Here is a 16,335-nt window from a genome sequence, read left to right on the forward strand (position 1 = left end):
TAGCGGGCTCAAGGGACAACCCTGGCGAACACCACACCCGACCTCAAAAGAGCTGCCAATCCAACCGTTCACAAGCGGGAAACTCTCTGCTCCAGCGTACAAGGTCTTAAGCCAATCAACGAATCCCCCCGGCAGGCCATATCTCAGAAGGACAGACCAGAGGTACTCATGATTAACCCGATCAAACGCTTTTGCCTGGTCCAATGACAGCATGTACCCCTTCCAGTGACCAGCCCTACCCTGCTCCACCGCCTCTCGAACACAGAGTACAGCACTAATTGTACTGCCGCCCGGAACAGAGCAATGCTGGGCCCCCGAAAGGAGCTGGGGTGCAAATTTCACCAGCCGATTAAACAGCACCTTTGCCAAAACCTTCCTGTCTGCATTGAGAAGCGCTATGGGACGCCAATTCTCAATGCAAGATGGGTCCTTACCCTTTGACAAGATGATCAGGGCAGACCTCCTCATTGACTTTGGCAGAGTGCCTGAGGAAAGACACTCATTGAATACCTCAGTCAAGAGGGGAGCCAAGGCGTCCTTAAAGGTCTTATAGAATTCAGATATTAAGCCATCTGGACCGGGAGATTTCTTTAGGGCAAGCCCTTCAATCGCCAACTTAACTTCCTCTTCCCTGATCATCTCTGTCAAAACACCAAGAGAGGGGTCTACCCCTGGTTCGGGGACGGCTTCAGCCAGAAAAGCCGACATCTCATCCCAATCCAGATCCCTCTTCCCCAAGAGGTGCGAGTAGAAGGATCTGACGACCTCCAGGATCCCTGATCTGGATCTTTTCAGGGAACCCGCAGTGTCAACCAGTCCTGTAACAACTTTACTATTCACTGACATCTTGCAGTTTCTGTAAGGGTCGGGCGAGCGGTACTTCCCGTAATCCCTCTCAAAAACCAAAGATGCGTGTCTATCATACTGACACCTCATTAGCAAAGATTTCACTCTGGAGATCTCCTCGCGGTTACCTCCAGTTGAGACAAGATGCTCGAGTTTCCTCCTCAGGCCCTGATACAGGCGATACCGGTCCAGGCTCCTGAGGCTCGAGAGCTGGCGGAAGAATCTCGCCACCCTTTTCTTAAACATCTCCCACCACTCTGACTTACTACTACAAAGATCCAGTAAGGGTACCTGGCTCTGAAGAAAATCCTCTAAGGACTGTCTTATCTCCGCTTCTTCCAAGAGAGACGAATTGAGCCTCCAAAAGCCTCTTCCCATCCGGGGGGTCTCTGTAACATTCAGGGAAAACAAAATCAAACAGTGATCGGAGAACTCCACCTCAACAACAGATACTGCTGAAGAGACGGCTTCCTCCTTTAAATAAAACCTGTCTATCCTGGACCTACAGTTACCTCTATGATAGGTGAACCCCTCGTGGCCTGGGGTGTGCCGGATGTGGACATCCACCAGACGAGCCTCACTAGCTATACTATTAAGGGCGACGCTATCATAAGTCAGCTTGTCTCTGGAACCTCCTCTATCCCGGGGCCTCGTAACAGTGTTGAAGTCCCCTCCAAAGACGACCTGCCGACTCGTAAAAAGGTAGGGCTTGATCCTCATAAAGAGACACTTCCGGTCCCATTTAGATTGGGGACCATAAATGTTAATGAGCCGAAGCTCCTGTCCCTTCATGAGGACATCTAATATCAGGCACCTCCCCATTTCTAACTCAATAACCCGTCGGCATTCTACTGGTGCGGTAAAAAGGACCGCCACTCCGCTATACGGCTCGGCCGCAAGAGACCAATAGGAGGGCCCGAGTCTCCACTCCCTCTTAGCTATAAACACCTCTGCCATATTTGGCAGCCTGGTCTCTTGCAAAAAGAAAATGTCAGCTTCAACCCGGCTGAGAAAATCAAAGGCCGCAAATCTAGCCATATTTGACTTAATGCTGGCGACATTAATGGACGCCAGCGTCAACGGAGTGGGTACCGCCATCATTGGTGATTGAGTTAGATGGCTTTCTTCTTACCACTCCCCTTATCCTCTGCCTCAGAGGATGAATCCTTCCCCCTCTTTAATGACACAGAGGTGTCCATTCCCACATTTTTTCTTCTTTTCTCGTCCTCGTCTCCGGACTCTGGGCCAGTCCCTCCCCCCAAGGACCTTGCATCCCCAGGAGAAGGAGACTCGGCGCCCCCTGTAAGCTCCGCTGAAGCCGGAACCTCACCCTCAGCCTCCTCCTCAGAGGAGGGCTTGGAACCGGTTAGAAAGACCAACCAGAGGGGAGTCGGTTTTACCTTCCTTAGGTACCTTGGTCAGAGCAGGAGAAGATGTTTTATCTCCCTTCTTTTTCTTCTTTTGTTGCCGAGCTTACGCTTGTTCTCTAGCCACCGCTTATTATCCTCATCCATACTTTCATAATGGGAGGATTCTGAGGCAGAGGCGGTTTCCTCCCTGTGGATCCTCCTGACCTCCTCATCCAACTCATCATCCCTTGGGGCCTCAGCAGCAACACTGGCATCCAGGACAGGGGCTGCCCCGGTAGTCTGGGGCTCGCCCCGCTCCCTCTCCTGTCTGCGCTTGTCTAGACGCCTCAGCTGGGCATGCGTCTTTTTATTGCTTTTCTTCCCTGGCCCCTCAGCTCCCCCACCCCTGCTAGTCCCCTCCCCAGCAGAATCGGCCTCACGGCTTACTCCCACCGGGGTCTCGACTGCATTAGCAAAGGAGCGAGGACAACGGCTGAATGGGTGACCTAACTCACCACACAGGTGGCACCTAATCTCCACACAAGAGGCGGCAAGATGGCCGACACCCCCACACAACGCGCATTTCTGCACGGTGCAGTTTGCACTGAAGTGTGTGGGGTCGCCGCACCTGTGACAGAGCTTCGGTTGCCCCTGGTAGAAGACCAGTATACGATCCCTACCCAGGAAGGCAGATGATGGAATGTGGGCAACCGTACCACCTGAACGCTTAAGTTTTACCATAAACGTCCAGGCCCCTGACCAGATACCAAACTCGTCGTGGTTTTTCTTTGGCATCTCCACCACCTCTCCATACCGACCAAGCCATGTCATGATGTCATAGCAAGAAAGCGACTCGTCACTTTCTTGATCTGGTTTTGGCGAGACACTGCCTGAACGGCAAAGTCTCGCCAGCCGGGCTCATTTTTTGCCAGCTCATAATTCGCCCAGAAGAGCTCAAGCCCCTCCGGCCGAACAAAGCTGACATCAAACTCAGGCGTGGAATAGGGATGTATCAAGGCGTAGATGTCAATCGCCTTGAAGCCCATCCTCAGCAGGAGCTCCACAACTTTAGACCTTGGCGGACATGCATCACTGCCCCTCCACCGAAGACGGACCACATTCCTACGCACACTGCCTTGCCCGGCTGTTGGGAGGGACCACACTGTATCTCCCCCTTTTTGCTCTCGGAAGGCCCCGAGGCCATGCCTCTCTATCCAGAAGGATAGATCAACCTCTCGACCCTCTACCATTAGTGATCTCTCCCCCTTCTTTAGAGCCTCCAGAAGGCGCCGTTGCAACATGCCGTCCCCAAAGCCCGGAGACGAGGAGGATGCCCTATTTGCCCCGGAGGTGACACTGGCATAACTCTGGACAGGTGTTGCCACCCCCGGGGGGGCAACCGGACCAGTGACCACATCAGCCCCAACAGTATCACCATTACCCACCTCCATCTCACCCTCCACCAAACCAGCAAACACACCACTAGACAATGAATTATCCTCATTCACCTCCACCACCACATTCATTCCTGCTGGACCAGTAACAATGGTGGATGACCTTTTGACCTCCGCATCAGGCACAAGGGGCTCAGTCACCTCCATAGAACTGGAGGCGACCTCACCCCCGGTCTTATGTGTGCCCTCCACATCATCGGTCGGTAATTTCCGCTGTTTGGCATTTGGTATAATGTGCCGCTGATCTTTAGCTGCAGTTAGGCGCCGCTGATCTTTAGCATCAGGATCTTCCGGACCAGCGACGCCAACACAAAATAGCACTTTGGTGGGAGGACCGGAACGCTCAGCCCCGACAGCCCCCTCACACTGCCGCCGCTTCTTAACTAAGTGATCAGCGGCAACAGCATTCAGAGGCGCCGAGGCTACCGGAGCTGCCCCCGACACCGGGCTGCTCCCCCCTCCCACTGAGGAGCGCACCACAGCATCGTGGCCTGATGGAACGCCCGACGCCGGGCCGCCCTCACTGTCCAGCCTCTCGGCTGATGCACCTCCTGCTGCGTCCCCGCTACTACAAGCAGAGACGGAGCTCTGTGCCTCACTACCGCGCTCTGTAATCTCCCCGCGCCTTTGCACCGGATCCACAGCAGAACCCGGGCTGGGCTGGGCAACGGGGCTTATACAGCGAGCTGAGCCTGCCGCCAACTCAGGGGGTACAGGGAGGGGGGCATATACGTATCTTACCGCTTCCTGCAGCTTTGGCTTGGTCTTCTTTGCCTTTTTGTGGCCCCCAGGTGCCTCTTCTGGTAGATCGTCACCAAGATGGAAGTTTTGGAGGCACACTGGGGACTCCAGGAGCTTAATCTCCGCCATTAGCGCCCCTCCCTGGCCGCTGCTGTCACTGTCCTCCCCAGAGCCGGCAGAACTGCGACCGGATGTCACTGTCGCCTGTCCTGCAGGGAGCTCGCTGCACGTGGCCTGCGGGTGACTTTGCAGGCTGCCAGGTGGGGCTTCCTGCTGGTCATCATCACTCTCATCATCCACCTGGCTCTCAGGCTGCAGCCCTATCTGCCTTTGCTCTCTGGTATCAGCCATTTCTCTAAAGCGGTCTTCATTTATAAGTTTTTCTTTGAAAGGACCACTCTGCTCCCTGATGTCAGCTTTCCTAAGTTCCAGGAGATGAATTTCACTGCTCAGTCTTTTTACCTCGGCTTTGAGCTTGGACTTTCTTGGTTTGGAGGCCCCCGCAGCTTTTGCGCTTGTGCAGCGCAGCTCCTCCCGGAGCCTCCTGATGAGCTTACTGGCATCTTCATACTCACGGAGGTGGATCATGACCCGGGAGGCATAGGTGGACACAGACTCCCGGGGTCCCTGCAGCGCCCACCTCCCTTCAGGGAGGTCGGCCTCACCTCCGTGAGCACTCCGCTTTCCTCCGGAAGGAGCGCCATCATGCACGCCGCTGTCAGGCTTTACCTCCATGCTGGAAGCCTTGCGGCTTCTGGGGGTCTCCACAATCCCGGGGGGAGTAGGAGCCACATTGCTGCGACTCCTGGTGCAGCGTCTCACCCCCGAGTCCTCTGATGTGCAGGCCGGTTGCTGGTTTCTTCTGCCCCCCGCCGGCCTGGTTCGGGAAGCAGAAGCCTGGGACTTGGCTCCATCACTCATCCCAGAAACCCGCTCCCTCCCTGGGAAAGAGAGAGAGAGCAGGTCCCCAGGTGGAGAGGTGTTGGTTTCTCAGAGATCAGGAGCTCACAGCAGGATCTGCAGCCACCACACCCGCAATCAGCACACTGACTAGCAGCTGATCAGAGCTGCACCCAGTATGCTGCTGGTGCAGTCACTGTGTACATACATTACATTACTGATCCCGAGTTACATCCTGTATTATACTCCAGAGCTGCACTCACTATTCTGCTGATGCAGTCACTGTGTACATACATTACATTACTGATCCTGAGTTACATCCTGTATTATACTCCAGAGCTGCACTCACTATTCTGCTGATTAGAGATTGAATGGAACATTTGAAGTTGGAATTATCTGTCTTCATTGAATTTTCCCCATAATTCAATTTGACACAAATACATTTTCCTTGAATGGCCACAGTGAAAAGCTTCTGGTTGTCAGTATAATATGTGTAGCAGACTGCTCGGTCTCCTAGGACTTTATTTAACCCATTCGGAGCTTTTTTAAACTGACACATTCTAATTAATTAATCTAACTGAAAAATGCTTAGAAACCAACAGTTGCATTCGAGTGGCACTTACAGACCTAATATTAAACTATTACAGACATATATAATCATTGCCGAAAGTGTTGGCACCCTTGAAATTGTTCCAGAAAATGTATTTCTCCCAGAAAATTATTGTTTAACTTGAAGTCGATCCTCCTCCGATCAGTCTGCTCATCTCTACAGCTTATATAAATGCATTACAGGGAATCTATGATATATTTATTTCTGGTTCTATATTTCAGGAGTGTGAATGCAGCAGAAAAGTCCTTGGCTATCGGGATACAGTTTATGCTTTTGAGGATCCTCGGTAAGAAGATCCTTCACTTCTTCTGTCCCGATTACCGCTCAGTGGATGCTTCATTGGACAATTACCTTTACACATTTGACTAAACATACAAGGCTCCCCGGGACAGTGATACTAACTGCCCCTGGTCTACGGCATGATATGCTGTATGTCCCCTTTAAATGGGACCACAGGTTTAGTGTCCAGTATCTAGTATCCAGTGGTTAAGGATCCAAGTACCTTATGTCTAATAACTTAGTGTCTCAGTTCCTTGTGCCTGGTGCTTTTATGTCCTAATTTCTGATGTCCAATGTTTTGGTGTCTTAGTCCCTGGTTACCATGAATTTAGTTTCTTCTTCTTTGGTGTGCCACGGTTTAGAGTTCCAGTATCTGGTGTCCACTTTTTAAGGGTCAAAGTCTCTTACGTCAAGTAACTTAGTGTCTCAGCTCCATGTTCTTAGTATTCTCATGTCCTAGTTCCAGGTGTCCAGTGTTTTGGTGTCTTAGTCCCTGGTGACCATGAATTTAGTTTCTTTGTCTTTGGTGTGCTGCAGTTTAGTGTCCTAGTTCCTGGAATCCAGTGCTTTAATGTCCTAGTCCCTGGAGTCCAAGTGGTATAGTGACGCAGTCCTTGGTTTCCAGTGGTTTAGTGTTTTTGGCTATAATGTCCAGTGCCTTAGTGTCTCAATTCCCCAGTGTTCAGTGATTTGGTGTCCTATAGTCCCTGTTGTTCAGAGATTTAGTGCCTGTCCTTGGCGTACAGTGGTTTAGTGTCCTAATCCATTGTGTAGAGCGGCTCAGTATCATGGATCCTGGTGCTCAGTAGTTTAGTGATCCCAGTTTATGATGTCCATTGGTTTAGTGGTCTCCATCCATCAATATATACCATACTTATTTGTGTCCAGAAGTTGAGTGTCCCAGTATCAATATCTGGTGGTTTAGAGTCTGAGTCCCGAAAAATGTTATGTATTCTGTATCAGACCCTACTGTCCAGTGGTATAATCGTAATATCCAGAGGTTTAGTATCCCAGTAATGATGTAACGTGGTTCTGAGTCCCAGTCATTAGTGTTCAGGGGAGTCATTGACGTTCAGTTGGCAGATATTCATTGTATGGTCCTAATAAATGGAACAGATGCTGAGAAGATGACGATGAGCTAGAGAGTTCATAAATAATCTGGTAATTTATGACTTCAATACCTATTTTCCAGCTTGGCTGCCTGGTCCCGTGATGTTTGGCAGTATGATTGACAGCACATGTATACTATGGGGGAAGAAGTGTGGAGCCAAAGCCTCCTGTCAATATTATAATAACAATCTGCTGAGGCAACGGTAAGTGACCCCCCCAAATCCAGAGAGGTAAAATCACAAGACGATAGGAATTATTATTATTGATGTTCATTTAAAAACCGCAAGGTAGAAAACAACCTACCATTATAAATTACAATGGAGCACGGATTTCACAGTCCAAACAATTAGAAACCAACCCCCATGTAGAAGACAGGAACATCAAATCATACTGCCTCTATGTACAAGAATATAACTACTATAATACTGCCCCTATGTACAAGAATATAACTACTATAATACTGCCCCCTATGTACAAGAATATAACTACTATAATACTGCCCCCTATGTACAAGAATATAACTACTATAATACTGCTCCTATATACAAGAATATAACTAGTATAATACTGCCCCCTATGTACAAGAATATAACTACTATAATACTGCCCCCTATGTACAAGAATATAACTACTATAATACTGCTCCTATATACAAGAATATAACTACTATAATACTGCCCTCTATGTACAAGAATATAACTACTATAATACTGCCCCTATGTACAAGAATATAACTACTATAATACTGCTCCTATGTACAAGAATATAACTACTATAATACTGCCCCCTATGTACAAGAATATAGCTACTATAATACTGCCCCTATGTACAAGAATATAACTAATATAATACTGCCCCTATGTACAAGAATATAACTACTATAATACTGCCACCTATGTACAAGAATATAACTACTATAATACTGCCCCCTATGTACAAGAATATAACTACTATAATACTGCCCCCTATGTACAAGAATATAACTACTATAATACTGCCCCTATGTACAAGACTATAACTACTATAATGCTGCCCCTATGTACAAGAATATAACTACTAAAATACTGCCCCCTATGTACAAGAATATAACTACTATAATACTGCCCCCTATGTACAAGAATATCACTACTATAACACTGCTTCCTAGCTGTGAGGACGTGTGTCAGTGGTTCTCCTGATGTCTGGAGCAAGCCCGGGGAGGGGCCTCCCTGGGCGGGTAAGCTCTCCAAGCAAGGCCCAGGCTTCCAGGCCTACACTGGGAGGAAACTCCCAAGCTCTTTCTAATGTGGATGGAAATCCCAAAGCGATCTCTGAGGAGAAGAAAGCTCCGAATGGAAGTAGCAGCAGCAGCAACAAGAAAGATGAAGTTGTGAAAGTGAGTAAAGTAAAGGAAGAAGGAAAAGCCGTGGTTGTATGTAAGAAGGTCGCAGTAAAGCAGTCGGCCAGCCAAGGCAAGCAGAGTGAAGTGCAATTAGGAAAGATCCAGAAGGAATCTACTGCTGGGAAGCTGAATGGAGGAAAGCAGCTTGTTGGCCAGGAGGTGAGGCAGATCCCATCACCAGCCTCAGGTGTGCAGCTCACTCCAAGCCGGCAGAGGAGGACATCTCTGGAGAGACAGACCCTCCAGGAGAACCTGCAGCAGAAGCACGTGGTGACCAGCATGGCGGGCTCTGGACGTACGCGGTCACAGTCAGGTGGCAGCAGTAATAGTGCCGTGGAGCCTGGAGCCACGAAACCTACGGTGGTGAAAACCAAGGAGGCATCTAGGTACAAGCAGCCAGAGAGCTCGCTGAAGGCAGGATCCCAGGAGACTCCATGTGCAGCAGGGCTGCAGATTGCAGAGGACATCCCAGGACTGGTGGGGAGGTTGCGTGTGTTACAGCAGCAGAAGCAGCTAATACAGGTATCAATAGACTGTGCATATAAAATAAAGGCTGAGGATCCCGGGGATCACACCGTGTATGACCGGAAGCTGAACTCAATGGGGGTAGAGCTGGCAAATGTGGTGAAGGACATAGACTGTGTGTTTGAGAGGATGGGGCCCCTGGCAGAGACTTACAGGAACCAGAAACCGTTTATGTTCAGTCTGCCGTACTCTGCTGATTCGCAGTCAGACATTGTCCCAGGTGGGCCCCAGAAGCAGGTGCGGCCAGTGCTGCAACCCGCAAGCTTCTTGTTCCAAAAGGGACTGCACCAGGAGCCGCAACAGCCTGCGGCAGGTCCCAAGCAGGAGCATGGAGTGCAGGGTACAACGGTGGTACCACAAGTCCCAGGATGCCCAGCACAGCAGCCGGACAGTGGACATGTGTCATTAGTTTCTGGTGGTGCCCAGCAGGACTCTCATGCTGGGGATAATCATACTGTATCTGTGGGGTCGGGGGCTGGAGGGAGCACAGAATCTGTGGTGGACATGGCGCAGTATGATAATGACATTGATGTTGATGATAACAATGTGCATGATAATGTCTGTGATTTTCCTCCTTTAATTCCAAGCACACAAGGTCCCCCTGCAGCAGACCCTCACCCTGTTAGTCAGCCCAGTGTGACCCCGGAAGTTCCCCCCAGTAATGCCTGGAGCCGTGGTGCTCCGTCCTTTACCTCTGGCGCTAATTATACCGGCCAGGCGTTTAAACGGAGGAACGTCGTGCGTTTCAGGCACAGAGGTGCCAAGGAAGATCTGCCGGACAGGAGGTTTGTGGTCAGGGAGCTCCTGTGCCAGCAGATGGGGTTTGCGCCAGTTAACATCTGGGCGGTAATTAATCTACCAGACAGGCAGGGCTATGATGTCAGCTTTAAGCTCATGTCTGATCTGGACAGATTCTGGGCCAATTTCCCCAAGTTCAGAGACGCTGAGGGCTGGAGTAAGTTCAGTTTTATTCCCATCTCTAAGCCAGATACGGTTACGGTTAATGTCATCTTCTGGAATGAGTCTGTTCCCCCGCAGGACATTGTGGTGTGGCTCCGGAGGCATTGCGACCTCGTCTCTGACCTCACCAGAAACAGAGATAACGATGGTATCTGGACAGGTGGGTGGAAGGTCCTGGTGAAGCTGCGCCAGTGTAATAACATCACTGCCCACCTACCCAACTCCTTCTTTATTGGGAGGGAGAAGGGTGTATGTTTCTACCCCGGCCAGCCCCGAAAGTGCTTCAAATGTGGCAAGACGGGTCACCTGGCGAATACCTGTACAGTGGTGAAGTGCAGCCTGTGCGGGGAAGTCGGCCATGTAGCTGCAGACTGTCAGAACATCAGGTGCAACCTCTGTGGTAAGATCGGCCACCCTCACCGGGACTGTCCAGACGCCTGGCACAACATCTGTAAGGACTTTCCTGATGAGGATTTGGTGGCGGGGGCAGAGATTCTGGAGGAGGAGGCTTTATTGTCAGAGGTCCACCAGGGGTCCGCTCAGGTACCACCAGAGCAGCAGTGCTCAGAGGGGGCACAGGGGAGCATGGAGGTCGTCCCTCAGGAGCAGCAGTCACAGGAAGGCGCTACTTCAGTATCTGAAGGAAATAGCCAGAATCAGAGTAAAAGGAAGAAGGACAAGACCTCCCGTAAACCTGAGGAGGAGCATGACACTGGCCAGAGTGCCAGGAGGAAGGTCCAGAGTTCTGCAGGAGTAATGGTCGTGTCTAATAGGTTTGATGTTCTGTCTAACGGGGATTTTGAGGATGAACTTAAAAAAATAGACGCAGAGTGTGATAGGGATGTAGAGGACTGTCCCCCGCCAAAGCGGAAGCCCTTACCTGTGGGCACTCAGGTAGAGACTGGTATGGAGACCGGTGGTGGACAGGATGACTCCGACTCAGATCTATGAGCTGACACCCAGACAATGTCCGAACCCAGATAAAATCATGAGAAATTAGGAAGAGTCAGAAAAGTGTAAAGTTATGGAACGATGTGTAACTGTGCTGAAATATGATGGTTTCTTTTTACAAAGTGTTTATTTTTCATTTTTCCAACCACAGGTGTGGACTCTTTATATTGACTTTATCTGTATAATCTAGAGATGTAACGAATGTATGTACAATTCAAGTGAATCTAGTTTTGTATTACTGCAGGAATTTTGTTAATTTTTAATTGTATTTGTTTGGTTTTTATAATAAAAATTGCCCCTATGTACAAGAATATAACTACTACAATACTGCTCCTATGTACAAGAATATAACTACTATAATACTGCCTCCTATGTACAAGAATATAACTACTATAATACTGCCCCTATGTACAAGAATATAACTACTATAATACTGCTCCTATGTACAAGAATATAACTACTATAATACTGCCCCTATGTACAAGAATAAAACTACTATAATACTGCTCCTATGTACAAGAATATAACTACTATAATACTGCTCCTATGTACAAGAATATAACTACTATAATACTGCCCCCTATGTGCGAGAATATAACTACTATAATACTGCCCCCTATGTACGAAAATATAGCTACTATAATACTGCCCCCTATGTACAAGAATATAACTGCTATAATACTGCTCCTGTGTACAAGAATATAACTACTATAATACTGCCCCTATGTACAAGAATATAACTACTATAATACTGCCCCTATGTACAAGAATATAACTACTATAATACTGCCCCTATGTATAAGAATATAACTACTATAATACTGCCCCTATGTACAAGAATATAACTACTACAATACTGCCCCCTATGTACAAGAATATAACTACTATAATACTGCCCCCTATGTACAAGAATATAACTACTATAATACTGCCCTCTATGTACAAGGATATAACTACTATAATACTGCCCCCTATGTACAGGAATATAACTACTGTAATACTGCCCCTATGTTCAAGAATATAACTAATATAATACTGCTCCTATGTACAAGAATATAACTACTATAATACTGCTCCTATGTACAAGAATATAACTACTATAATACTGTCTCCTATGTACAAGAATATAACTACTATAATACTGCCCCTATGTACAAAAGTATAACTACTATAATACTACCCCCTATGTACAAGAATATAACTACTATAATACTGTCTCCTATGTACAAGAATATAACTACTATAATACTGCCCCTATGTACAAGAATATAACTACTATAATACTGCCCCCTATGTACAAGAATATAACTACTATAATACTGCCCTCTATGTACAAGGATATAACTACTATAATACTGCCCCCTATGTACAGGAATATAACTACTATAATACTGCCCCTATGTTCAAGAATATAACTACTATAATACTGCTCCTATGTACAAGAATATAACTACTATAATACTGCTCCTATGTACAAGAATATAACTACTATATTACTGCCCCTATGTACAAGAATATAACTACTATAATACTGCCCCTATGTGCAAGAATATAACTACTATAATACTGCCCCTATGTACAAGAATATAAGTACTATACTACTGTCTCCTATGTACAAGAATATAACTACTATATTACTGCCCCTATGTACAAGAATATAACTACTATAATACTGCCCCTATGTACAAGAATATAACTACTATAATACTGCCCCTATGTACAAGAATATAACTATTATAATACTGCCCCCTATGTACAAAAATATAACTACTATAATACTGTCTCCTATGTACAAGAATATAACTACTATAATACTGCCCCTATGTACAAAAGTATAACTACTATAATACTACCCCCTATGTACAAGAATATAACTACTATAATACTACCCCCTATGTACAAGAATATAACTACTATAATACTGTCTCCTATGTACAAGAATATAACTACTATAATACTGCCCCCTATGTACAAGAATATAACTACTATAATACTGCTCCTATGTACAAGAATATAACTACTATAATACTGCTCCTATGTACAAGAATATAACTACTATAATACTGCCCCCTATGTACAAGAATATAACTACTATAATACTGCCCCCTATATACAAGAACATAACTACTATAATACTGCTCCTATGTACAGGAATATAACCACTATAATACTGCCTCCTATGTACAGGAATATAACTACTATAATACTGCTCCTATGTACAAGAATATAACTACTATAATACTGCCCCCTATGTACAAGAATATAACTACTATAATACTGCTCCTATGTACAAGAATATAACTACTATAATACTGCTCCTATGTACGGGAATATAGCTACTATAATACTGCCCCTATGAACAAGAATATAACTACTATAGTACTGCCCCTATGTACAAGAATATAACTACTATAATACTGCCCCTATGTACAAGAATATAACTACTATAATACTGCCCCTATGTACAAGAATATAACTACTATAATACTGCCCCTATGTACAAGAATATAACTACTATAATACTGCCCCTATGTACAAGAATATAACTACTATAATACTGCCCCTATGTACAAGAATAAAACTACTATAATACTGCTCCTATGTACAAGAATATAACTACTATAATACTGCTCCTATGTACAAGAATATAACTACTATAATACTGCTCCTATGTACAAGAATATAACTACTATAATACTGCCCCCTATGTGCGAGAATATAACTACTATAATACTGCCCCCTATGTACGAAAATATAGCTACTATAATACTGCCCCCTATGTACAAGAATATAACTGCTATAATACTGCTCCTGTGTACAAGAATATAACTACTATAATACTGCCCCTATGTACAAGAATATAACTACTATAATACTGCCCCTATGTATAAGAATATAACTACTATAATACTGCCCCTATGTACAAGAATATAACTACTACAATACTGCCCCCTATGTACAAGAATATAACTACTATAATACTGCCCCCTATGTACAAGAATATAACTACTATAATACTGCCCCTCTGTACAGGAATATAACTACTATAATACTGCCCCTATGTTCAAGAATATAACTACTATAATACTGCTCCTATGTACAAGAATATAACTACTATAATACTGCTCCTATGTACAAGAATATAACTACTATATTACTGCCCCTATGTACAAGAATATAACTACTATAATACTGCCCCTATGTGCAAGAATATAACTACTATAATACTGCCCCTATGTACAAGAATATAACTATTATAATACTGCCCCCTATGTACAAAAATATAACTACTATAATACTGTCTCCTATGTACAAGAATATAACTACTATAATACTGCCCCTATGTACAAAAGTATAACTACTATAATACTACCCCCTATGTACAAGAATATAACTACTATAATACTGTCTCCTATGTACAAGAATATAACTACTATAATACTGCCCCTATGTATAAGAATATAACTACTATAATACTGCCCCTATGTACAAGAATATAACTACTACAATACTGCCCCCTATGTACAAGAATATAACTACTATAATACTGCCCCCTATGTACAAGAATATAACTACTATAATACTGCCCTCTATGTACAAGGATATAACTACTATAATACTGCCCCTATGTACAGGAATATAACTACTATAATACTGCCCCTATGTTCAAGAATATAACTACTATAATACTGCTCCTATGTACAAGAATATAACTACTATAATACTGCTCCTATGTACAAGAATATAACTACTATATTACTGCCCCTATGTACAAGAATATAACTACTATAATACTGCCCCTATGTGCAAGAATATAACTACTATAATACTGCCGCTATGTACAAGAATATAAGTACTATGCTACTGTCTCCTATGTACAAGAACATAACTACTATATTACTGCCCCTATGTACAAGAATATAACTACTATAATACTGCCCCTATGTACAAGAATATAACTACTATAATACTGCCCCTATGTACAAGAATATAACTATTATAATACTGCCCCCTATGTACAAAAATATAACTACTATAATACTGTCTCCTATGTACAAGAATATAACTACTATAATACTGCCCCTATGTACAAAAGTATAACTACTATAATACTACCCCCTATGTACAAGAATATAACTACTATAATACTGTCTCCTATGTACAAGAATATAACTACTATAATACTGCCCCTATGTACAAGAATATAACTACTATAATACTGCCCCCTATGTACAAGGATATAACTACTATAATACTGCCCCCTATGTACAGGAATATAACTACTATAATACTGCCCCTATGTTCAAGAATATAACTACTATAATACTGCTCCTATGTACAAGAATATAACTACTATAATACTGCCCCTATGTACAAAAATATAACTACTATAATACTACCCCCTATGTACAAGAATATAACTACTATAATACTGTCTCCTATGTACAAGAATATAACTACTATAATACTGCCCCCTATGTACAAGAATATAACTACTATAATACTGCCCCCTATGTACAAGGATATAACTACTATAATACTGCCCCGTGTACAAGAATATAACTACTATAATACTGCTCCTATGTACAAGAATATAACTACTATAATACTGCTCCTATGTACAAGAATATAACTACTATATTACTGCCCCTATGTACAAGAATATAACTACTATAATACTGCCCCTATGTACAAGAATATAACTACTATAATACTGCCCCTATGTACAAGAATATAACTACTATAATACTGCCCCTATGTACAAGAATATAACTACTATAATACTGCCCCCTATGTACAAAAATATAACTACTATAATACTGCCCCTATATACAAGGATATAACTACTATAATACTGCCCCTATGTACAAGAATATAACTACTATAATACTGCCCCCTATGTACAAGAATATAACCACTATAATACTGCCCCTATGTGCAAGAATATAACCACTATAATACTGCCCCTATGTGCAAGAATATAACCACTATAATACTGCCCCTATGTACAAGAATATAACTACTATAATACTGCCCCTATGTACAAGAATATAACTACTATAATACTGCCCCCTATGTACAAGAATATAACTACTATAATACTGCCCCCTATGTACAAGAATATAACTACTATAATACTGCCCCCTATGTACGAGAATATAGCTACTATAATACTGCCCCCTATGTACAAGAATATAACTGCTATAATACTGCTCCTGTGTACAAGAA

General features: G+C 44.4%; 2 protein-coding genes across 3 annotated transcripts in view; both read left to right on the forward strand.

The window, feature by feature from the left end:
- Positions 1 to 16,335, forward strand: part of SLCO2B1 (solute carrier organic anion transporter family member 2B1) — a 355,225-nt gene that overhangs the window by 279,922 nt on the left and 58,968 nt on the right. For both annotated transcript variants that reach the window (XM_073661073.1, XM_073661072.1), the window contains exons 13-14: positions 6,122 to 6,186; positions 7,372 to 7,492. In XM_073661073.1, coding sequence (XP_073517174.1) covers positions 6,122 to 6,186; positions 7,372 to 7,492 — 186 coding nt within the window. The remainder of the gene's footprint in view (positions 1 to 6,121; positions 6,187 to 7,371; positions 7,493 to 16,335) is intronic.
- LOC141237547 (uncharacterized) lies at positions 8,467 to 11,343 on the forward strand. Its single transcript, XM_073668347.1, has one exon. It carries the CDS (start codon positions 8,467 to 8,469, stop codon positions 11,104 to 11,106), a length of 2,640 nt encoding a protein of 879 aa, XP_073524448.1. The 3' UTR covers positions 11,107 to 11,343.

The sequence above is a fragment of the Phyllobates terribilis genome, unplaced genomic scaffold (assembly GCF_046119375.1).
Source record: "Phyllobates terribilis strain yellow unplaced genomic scaffold, ASM4611937v1 Scaffold_2__4_contigs__length_985480577, whole genome shotgun sequence".
In the NCBI taxonomy this organism is placed as follows: Eukaryota; Metazoa; Chordata; class Amphibia; order Anura; family Dendrobatidae; genus Phyllobates; species Phyllobates terribilis.

Excerpts from the sequence above, each read along its gene's own strand:
- LOC141237547 (XM_073668347.1), top strand. The coding sequence starts at position 8,467 with ATGTCTGGAGCAAGCCCGGGGAGGGGCCTCCCTGGGCGGGTAAGCTCT.